At 39.4% G+C, this 10,631-nt stretch overlaps 1 protein-coding gene across 1 annotated transcript; it reads right to left on the minus strand.

Annotated features, from left to right (window-relative positions):
* Nucleotides 1–1,172: 1,172 nt before the first annotated feature.
* Nucleotides 1,173–4,539, minus strand: LOC116377568 (RING finger protein 227-like). The gene is made up of 2 exons (XM_031839216.1): nucleotides 4,288–4,539; nucleotides 1,173–1,535 (listed from the first exon to the last, which is right to left on the minus strand). Exons 1-2 carry the CDS (start codon nucleotides 4,537–4,539, stop codon nucleotides 1,200–1,202), a joined length of 588 nt encoding a protein of 195 aa, XP_031695076.1. The 3' UTR covers nucleotides 1,173–1,199.
* Nucleotides 4,540–10,631: the final 6,092 nt, after the last annotated feature.

Genomic DNA, 10,631 nt, shown 5'->3' on the forward strand with positions numbered 1-10,631 from the left:
GTCTGTTAATTAGATTAATTTATTCGTCCTCAGGAGCTTCAGACCAACGCTCCTCGCTACAGTAAAGGCTCCTTCCACGACCGAAGCTACGTGGACGACAGTGTGTTGAAGGTGGCGGGTGAAGGTGGCGTGGTCTCTATGGAGGAAGAGGGCGTGGTCTTACAGGAGGGCGTGGTCTTACAGAAGGGCGCAGCCGTGGGGGAGTTCAACCTCGGCTCCACCATCGTTCTGCTGTTTGAGGCTCCGAAAGACTTTAGGTTCAACCTGCAGCCGGGACAGCGAATCAGAGTGGGGGAGGGGCTCGGCAGCCTCTGATTGGCCGAGCTGCGTACTCAGGAGGGGGAGGAGCCTGATGATAAGGAAGTGCTTGTCGTCTGATGACAGACGGACATCAAGAGTTTATGGCATTGTGGGAATTTTTTCTTGGTAACAAAAAAACCTGTAAATGACATAAAGAGGACTCCGACTCCCAGCATGCCTTGCGCCTCATCGGGGGGTTGAATGCCAAAGCTCTGTCTTTTTTTTTTTTTTTTTTCTTTCTGTTGTCTCTCTGTGTCGCTCTTCCAGCAACTGAACCAACAAACAAATATTTCTTTAAAGTCACCAAAAATCTAAGAAATATGAAAACTTAAACATTCACATCACATTTAACAAAATAATAATGACGTCAAACATTTGTTAAAGTGAAATAAGAAGTTCCTCCGTCCACTGACACAGTTTTAATGTCTGAAGCTTTATTTTTTTATTTTTAACCAATCGGAGCCTTCACAGCTATTAGCATCAGCTAGCTCACCAAGAGGATGCCTGTGATTGGATGAAAATAAACAATTAAATAATGAATTAATTCTGATGACCCATACTGAATGCTAACTGTTATCATTAGTTAAGCTTCTATACTTTTTGTAACATATGTAATTATGAATAAATATTTCTTCTCAGCAGCTTTGTCTTTATTCCACTTAGAATATAATGTATATTATATATTAGTATAAGTACTTATGTACACACTTTTATTGTACAATGATATACATATTTTATAGAAGTTCCTCTCTTTGTTTTTCCGTTGTCTTTTTGTTTCTAAATTAATTATGAACCTCAGTAACACGTTACATGTTTATTTAAATAAATAGTTTTCATAACACCACTCGGAAGAACCAACTTCAGGGGACAATTAAAGTGAGCACACTCATTGGTCAGTCTTAGCCCCGCCCCTGGCAGCAGAACAAGCAGCAAAGCCAATAGGACGGTGGCGGGCAGCAGTTTCCGTAACGTTGGAATCGCGGCTCAGCCAGACCTCCATGTGACCAGCCGTCGTCTGCGACCTCCTTCCCCAGCCACAGCTTCCCGTCCCGGGCCGTGTCCCCAGCCGCCGTCCCCTCCCTACGGCCGGAGCTCCAGGAGGACAGGGAGCAGGAGGAGGTGCAGGTCTGCTGGGCCTTCACTCCCAGGAAGGAGGCCAAGTCCAGGTCTAGACCAGCTGCTCCTCCTCTGGGCCGAGGAGTGTTCTGTCGACACTGAGGACACGGGATCCACACCTGGAGGTGAAGGGAAGGGGGGGTTACATGTTACATCATGGGAGTTCTAGTGACAGGAAGTGAACATGATAACCTTTTTAAATACAAACTATTTTTACTTTAAACAGTTCATTTTATTAAAAATTTCGGTCTTCAAAGTGTCTGAAGTTTTAATTTACACTTTGAATTAAAACTTCAACTGCTTTCATCACTCACTTGTCAAATGACACTTCAACTGCTTTCATCACTCATTCGTCAAATGACACTTCAACTGCTTTCATCACTCACTTGTCAACTGACACTTCAACTGCTTTCATCACTCACTCGTCAACTGACACTTCAACTGCTTTCATCTGACACTTCAACTCCAACTTTAACTGACACTTCAACTCCTTTCATCACTCACTCGTTAATTGACACTTCAACTGCTTTCATCACTCACTTGTTAACTGACACTTCAACTGCTTTCATCACTCACTCGTTAATTGACACTTCAACTGCTTTCATCACTCACTCGTTAACTGACACTTCAACTGCTTTCATCACTCACTCGTTAACTGACACTTCAACTGCTTCATTTTATACCTGGGCCTTCTGTGCTGTCCTACTGAGCTACGGTTATTTGTTTCTAGGGGTGTAACAATACACGTGTATCAGTGGTGGACCGTCAGGGCCTGCAAGGCCTTCTCTGCTGGCCTAAACAGAATCACAAAGTCATGCTGGCCCACTGACCAATCACGGCGCACGTTAATGCAGACGTACTTAGGAGGCTACCTGGGTAGCACTGGCACGTCAAATAATACGGCCAACATGTCAAACTAAAGATTTGATTGGCTGAAGACTACGACAATCAACAATATCGTCCCCATTCACTTAAACTGCAAAGGCTCGCGGCCCACGATTGGGTCAGTTGTTTAACAAGCTCCAATAAGCAGAAGACGACACTCAGCTAGCCGCTAGCCTGTAGTGAAAGTTATGAATACGTTTTTAAAAAGAAAAAATGAAGACGACAGTGGTGCCATACCCCCCCAAAAGTCTAAATGTGTGCGCAAGTACAATCCTGACTTTCTTAAGTACGGCTTTGTGAACGGAGGCAACGAGGCAGAGCCGAGGGCTCAGTGTGTGGAATGTGGGCTAATGCTATCAAATGAAGCACTGAAGCCTTCAAAAATAAAGCCACACCTAGCGACGAAACATCCAACGCTCGTGGGAAAGCCTGTTGGGCTTCTTGTTGTGTATGCAGGTTTACATACACATGATAAATAAATGTCTTTGTGATCATCACATTGTATCATCTCATTTATTTGACAAGGGTTTTGCCTGTTCAACTCCGCGAGGACGCCGGCGTCCTCGATCCCCTCCCCTTCCGTTCCTACGGCTTGCTTGCGCAAACTACGTCACAAAACATGGCCGTGTTTGGTATCCCAGCATGCCCAAAATCCTCATCTTTGCAAAGAAATCATCGATTTTCTTTCATTTCTTATGGCTTTTTCACAAAAGGAGTCCAAACACACACTGTCCAAATTCGCCATAACCGCTGCAAGTCGGATCTTGCAGCATTTCGACGGAAAAAGACATTACAGACCCAACAATGTGCTAGCGGATGTTACCATGGAGCTAGTGGCTTCAGAAAACGCTGGTACTTATAGTACAAACCTTATCTTCCTCTTCTATAAGCCGTCAACCAACGTATAACCTTTGCGTAACTGAGCTACCCGCATACTCGATCATGCGCTCTGTCGCAGCCATTATGCACAGCAAGTCCGCTACTCACACACCACGTCTTCGACCATATATACGTAGATTTTGCAAAGGCTAAAAATAAAAGGAAAATACTATAATATCAAAATATAAAGGGAGAAACACCGTTAGTGTGTCAGAATATCATTTGGTTACCATGTGTCCATTTGGGTCTCCAAATATCCTTTGAGAGCTCCGCCTGGATCTCTTCATGGAAGAAACACTGTAGAATGGTCGTACTTTGTCCAATCTTCTTCAAATTTGAGGCAGTTGTTCACTGATAGTGTAGTTACAGCCCTATACTGTCATTTACCTGTACAGATACAGCCACAGGCAGTTATTTATACTGAAAGATACTTTTTTATTTTATGCGGACAAAAATCTTCAATTTTTACTGACTCCAAAGGCCCACTGCTCTGTTTCTGTATGACCTACAGGTTTTCTGACACTTTTGATGCATATAGTCAGTGGTTCAGAAGCTACAGCCATTTTAATTTGGGTATGTCATTTTAGGCGGTTTTGCTCCAAAATAGGGGTGGAGTTGAACAGGTAAGAATATAGTTATTGAATACAAATAAAACCAAGAGTGAGATAAATTAGTTAAACTAATAGTGTTAATATTTGAATGGGCCCCGGGACACTTTGTACTTGAAAAGTTGGGCCCCGAGGTCAAAAAGGTTAAGAACCCCTGCTCTAGAGGATATCGGGCCTCTCTCCTTACATAGAGACATAGGGGTTGAATCTGATTGGATAAAAGCTCTACTTAAAGCAAGCTGTGCTGGAAGCAGAGCAACTGAGGAAGACAGGAGCTGTGCAATGAGAACATAAGATAATGGGAAAAATAATTACAATACATGTAGTGTATTTGTGAAAAATTATTAAATGATAAAACATCTATAACTTTGTGATTGTGTTTAGGCCAGCAGAGAAGGCCTTGAAGGCCCTGACGGCCCACCACTGATTCAACGTCAGCTGACACCTGGACTGTCTACAGATCTCAGGTGAGTGTGGATGATGTCACTGATGATGTCACCTGTTCGTTGATGACAGTGTCGAGCCTCTTCAGACACGCCTGACAAAAGGCGTGGCCACAGTGCAGTCGCCGTGGCAACCGCGTGGCCAGGTCGTAGCTGCCGAAGCACACGATGCACACGAGGTCCTGCCTCCTCAGTGACAACATTGTCTCCATGGCAACGCAGCAAGGAGGAGGCGGGCGGGGGAGGGGCTGACAGGTCACTTCCTCTTCCTCCTCTTCCTCCTCTTCTTCTTTTCTGTCGTCAGACATTTTGTTCTAATAGACGAGAAGAAAAGTTTAATTTCATTATTCAACAGAAGAATATTTATTTTAGATATTATTTTTAAGATAATATAATATATTTTAATAAAATGTAGTTTGATACAATATAATTTAATATAATATAACAGAACATAACATAATATAATTTAATACAATACAATATAATTTATACGTTGAGTAGCTCTATTTTAACTGCCTAGATTACCTTGGTAACTTATGATGCTTGTGTTAGCATTAGCTGTCGCTACGATACAAACAAAATAATGAAAGTTAAATGTTAATGTATTTCCCCCAGGAGACATGGGACAGTATTAGTTTAGATATTATAAAATATCATCTGATTAAAGTACGTTAACATTTTACTTTATTGTTTTGCTTGTATTGTAGCATTAGCATTAGCTAACGTTGGCTAACGCTAAGGTAAGCTTTGTGTTTGTTTGCTAGGTGATATTTGTCAGCTGGAATTAGTTGGTCTATTGTATAAAATCATTGTTTTGGTTTCAGTCAAAGTTTGAGGTTAAGAGCATCCATCCTACAATCGATCACAAAGAATGCTAACGTTAGCTAGCGTTAGCCTGCTGTCTTATTTCTGATCATCATTTAGTTTACTGATGTCGGACTAATGCAAGCTAATCATGTCTCCTCTGACAAAGACGAGGTGTTAGCCGTGTTTCTATTCACGTATTTTATTTTGAAGTGATTAAAATCACCTGACAACTGATTGAAAACAAGATTGTTGATTATATAACAACGCTAGCTTGTTAGCTAGCTACTTACCAACTCAACTTAGCTAATGTCAAATAGACGTTAGCTACACCTTCAACATCGTGGATTTGACATTAAATACAGTTGCTTTAACCCGTTTGTGTATTTATCTATTCATTCATTTTAATTTATATTTTATTTATTTTAATTTAATAATTATTTATTTGTATCTTATTTTCATTAAATATTAATTCTTAGAGATTTAGAGAAACAAAATAAAAGATTTAAAATGTTTAATGGAAATATAATTAATGAAGTAACTTTCATAGCTGAGCTATTAAAGTAATGTGATTACTTTTTGGTAACTTCAATCTGTCCAATCAGATGATTAGACTACAGACAGATATTAGGTGGTGACACCTGCTGCGCTGTGATTGGACAATATATATTTAAAGGTAAACAGGAACTTACTTGTTATTTCTTCCTTTTCCTTCACATTATTGTTGTTTACTCTTTTTCTCCTGTCGTCTGTTGTTGTTTCATTTCTTCTTCTCTCCGTCTTTTATTCCTGTTTCCTCTTCTTTCCTTTATTTTGTTTATTTTCTTTTCGGCCGTCACTCTTTCATTTCCTCCTGTTTTTTTATTCTCTTTTGTCGTTGACAGTTTTTCTTTTTTCTTCTTCTTTGTTTCTTCTCACCTCTTCCTTTCCTCTTATATTCTCTTCTTTTCTTTCATCTTTCTTCTTCTTCTCTCTTCTTTTCTTCTTCTCTGTTTGTTTGTGGTCGTCCTTTCTGCCTCAGAGAGAGAGAGAGAGAGAGAGAGAGAGAGAGAGAGAGAGAGACAAAGAGAGACAGAGAGAGACAGAGAGACAGAGAGAGAGAGAGATCATCAATAATTCAGCCTCGCTCGGTCGACACTGAATGTCACTTATTATTTATATATTGTGAGTAAAGATAACTTTTATTTGTGTTATTACATAAAACATATAATGTGTCATTAATAATGTGTCATTCTTATCTTTAAAATACTAAATATCCATTTAAAAGAAACAAAAACAACACTTATAACAATTTACTAAACACACATTTAGATCCACAAAAACAAACAATACAACAAATATGAAATATTTCCTGTAAAATAGATAAAATAATCTAAACTATAACCAATACAATCGGTTTTAACACCAACATATAAACATGAATAAATAAAACATGAAATATAAATCCATAACTTATCAATATTATTATCAAACATTTAATACACTGTATTATATTCAACACAATCACATTAAAATATCATTGAGAGTTTAAATGATCAATAATCTGACCTGTAACCTGATCAGCCAATAGAAAGTGGAGCTGCGCTCAGGTTTCTATTGGCCGCTGGTGTCAGCCTATCAGGTTACAGCTCAGTGTGAGGACTGAAGTCGCCTAGCGACAGAGAGATAAACTACTTCAACAGAAAATTAATAAAGTTCATTAAGAGAATTAATAAAGTTTAAATGGGGGGGGGGGGGTAATTACGTTTCTTGTGAGATACAATAACGTTTGTTTTTATTATTAATATTAATAAAATGGTTTTCACTTTGATTTGGCCAGAAACCTGAAATCATTTCCAGGTTTTTTTCATTGTGTCGGACCTTAAAATCTGCTGAGTCATGTTTTAAGTGTCGACGGTGTTTTTCTGTCAGCTGAATTCATTTTATGCAAATGAGTGTTTCCTCGGATGGTAACAGGATGAACCATGATCACCGTCATCAATCAGAGGAACACCCAGGACTACCGGCATGCTTTTACAATAACAGTCATTTAAATGTTTGTCATTTTGTTTATTCTCATTTAAATATAAATATTCAGATAACACATAAATAATACGTGAAACACTGAACATTCATCGTCTTTATTTCATGGACACGTTGTACAGTAAATCAACATTTAATATTTATGATTTGATTCTTCATTTATACTTTAAACACTCCTTCATACTAAAACGTTCAAAATCATCGTTGTGAAAAAATATAAATACTGTCTGAAAATCTAAATCATGAATAAAATATAAAATACAAAAACATCACAAGTTGTCCGTAAGAATACGTTTGTTTGATCATTAGATTCATATTTATTATGACACTAAACGTTATGATTCATAAACCTTATATACAGAAACACTTCATCTTACAATCTGTTGATTATTCATCCAATTCATTTTACAACAAATCAATAATTTATATTTACTCTTAACGTCATAGCAACAGCGGAGAAACACACCCGGCTTCTAATTCATGAATATTCATAAATAATGTTTATGTTCATCTAATGAATAATAATAATAATAATAATAATAATAATAATAATGATGATGATGATGATGATGACATTAAGAACAATAAAAAGGTTATTCCATCTTTTTTTAAATTGTTCTCATTTTGATTTATCTTGAAAAAAATATGAAGTTTAGTGATGCCACATTCATCATTATTATTAATATTATAACTGAGTATTCAATGTAAACCCGTCTTTCAGCTGTTTCATGGGCTTCTTCTGAGCGCCTGCATGTTTGTTTGAATGTTAATGAAGCTCTTTAAACTTTATTTTCTAAGTCAAACAGGAAGTTTAGACATTTTGTAGTTTTTTTTAAATTTGAAGGAAACACCTTCCTTTATTTCTCTTCGGGTGCTTTTCATTATGCTAATTTTTGATTCCTCGTCATCGAGGATCTGCCAACCAATTAAATGCACCACGAGGAGACGAGGACACGAGGAGAGGAGGAGGCTCCTGGAGGAGCTCAGGGCGAGGAAGCACAGGTGTATCCTTCACTGAAGTCAGGTATAAATGCTCCACATGTGGCACACGGTTTGAAACAAGTCTAAAGGAAACAAGGATTTCTGATCTGCAGCTTTGTCTCCTTCGTACTCGCCTCCCTTCCTTCCTCTTCCCTCACATCCTTGCCGGGAGGAGGTAGGAAACGAGGAGACACGTTAGGATAATGAAAAGCACCGTTTCTTCTTTTGTGAATGAAGCCAATCACAATCCTCCTCCTGCTGCTGTGACATCACTTCCTCCTCCCACTGCTGCTGTGACATCACTTCCTCCTCCTGCAGCGGTAGCAGCAGACGGGGCACTTCCCCCCCTCCTCCTCCTCCTCCTCCTCGCCTGCATCCTTCACCACGTAGGGCGGGGGGGAGGAGCTGTACGGGTCGGTGCTGCTCAGAGCCCCCGGATTGGCTATCACCGTGCTGAGGTCATCAGAGAGGCGGAGCTTAGCCCGGGGGATGGTCACTTGACCGTAGGGGTTGTCAGGGGAGACGTTGATGTTTGATGACATGGCGATGCGTCACGGGAGGGGGGCGGGGCTAAAGAGGATCAATCAACCAATCAGGAAGTCGTCCGATCAGGAAGGGCGAGAGAACTCTAAGAGGAGAGAGAATGATTCCCTATGATACTTACATTACATTACAGTTATTGAGCAGACGCTTTTATCCAAAGCGACTTACAATTCAGATTCTATCACATTCACACACGTAGGCTCAGCTACGGGAGCAGTTTTGGGGTTAAGTGTCTTGCTCAAGGACACATCGACATGCAACTAGCAGAGCCGGAGATCGAACCGCCGATGCTGTGATTGAAGGACGGCCCTGCTCTCCACTTAGCCACAGTCACCACACAGTGTAATATACATTATGATAATAAGAATAGTTCATTTCACTTCATTTTACTTCATTTTATTTGAATTAATTTCAACTTTACTTTATTACACTTTATTCGATTTATGTACTTTACTTTTTTCAACTTTATTTCACTTTAATTTGATTTACTTTACCTTTATTTAACTTCATTTTTACTTTAATGTACTTACATTACTTATATTTGATTTACTTTATTTCACTATATTGTATTTAATTATATAACTGTACAAACTTTCTGTGTTTCTGAGAACTTTCTACTTCTTCGTACTTTAAAGTTGATCTCTGAGTTATTTTTCCTTCTGCTGCATTTTAATCAACTCAGTGAGACTTTTATTGTGAAAATCTTGTTGCTAACCTTAAAGTAGCTAACATGCTAACAAGCTACAGGACTGTTTGTGAACCGACGTGACGACACAAACAGAGACAGACAGACCCGGTAAAACACCCGGTATTTATATCACTTTGTATCAGTTTACATGACGTCAACATGAAGTCAAAGTGTCACCATCAACAGTCTGCTGGCTGATCTCTGATCAGTTTACCTGTACATGTAATAATACCACTAGATTACTGAGGTACTGAAGAAAACTTGTGAGGTTTACTTCACCTGACTCACCTGTTCACAATCCGCAGCTTCTTCTTCTTCAATCTGTCTTTAAAGGAAACGCAAACTTCTTCTTCGGCTGTTTTATCCCGTTCTCTTCTTCTTCTTCTTCTACTTCTTTTATCCCGTTTTTTTCTTCTTCTTCCTTTTGTATCCTGTTTCTTCTTCTTCTTCTCTTCTACTGAGGTTATGAAATACAGAAACAAACAGAAGATAAATCGGATTCTCTCTCTCTCTCTCCTCTTTACTGTAAGTGAAGCTCACTCGACCGCCTCGCCCTAAACCTGTTCTACCTGTTGACCATCCCTCTCTCTCTCTCTCTCTCCCTCCCTCTCTCTTTCTCTCTCTCCCTCCCTCTCTCCCTCTCTCTCTCTCTCTCTCTGTTATTCTCTATGGAGCTCCACTTCTCTCTCTTTGTATTGTGTAACTTTGTTATTATTATTTGTATCTAATTGTTTTGTTCTGTTACTTTATTTCAGGTTGTTTTATTATTGTATTGTGTTCCTTGTCTCTCTCAGGAGTTGTGTTTGAAGAGTTTGGTGAGAAGTGTGTCATGAACCGGTTAGACAGAAACTCTGGTTCCATTCTTCTGGCATCAAGCCCCGCCCACTCTCTGCTCCTATTGGCTGGATAGAAGCTGTCAAAACTTTTCGGCAGGCGATTAGATGAACCATCTGTCAATCAAACTCTAAATAAAGCCCGTCATGAGAAGAGCGAAAGAATATTTTCGTTGGTTTGTTGATGATTTGAAGCCTCAAGTTCAGCATTTTGTTCAAGACACCTATATGTCTCTGGTAGAGACCTGTCAATCACAGTAGCCCCGCCCTAAAGCATCCCCTGCTTTATGGTCTGTGTGACTCTAAATGGACCATAATGTACTAAATGAACATCATGCTGTATTGAAGAAGACTTGAAACTAGAGATTGAGACCATAAACTCATGTTTACAATGTTTACTGAGGTAATAAATCAAGAGAGAAGTAGAGTCATTTTCTCATAGACTTCTATACAACCAGAGGAGTCGCCCCCTGGTGGACACTAGAGAGAATGCAGCTTTAACACATGAAGCTTTGGCTTCACGAGAACC

Source organism: Anarrhichthys ocellatus, unplaced genomic scaffold (assembly GCF_004355925.1).
Source record: "Anarrhichthys ocellatus isolate YVR2014 unplaced genomic scaffold, GSC_Weel_1.0 scaffold1411, whole genome shotgun sequence".
NCBI lineage: Eukaryota > Metazoa > Chordata > Actinopteri > Perciformes > Anarhichadidae > Anarrhichthys > Anarrhichthys ocellatus.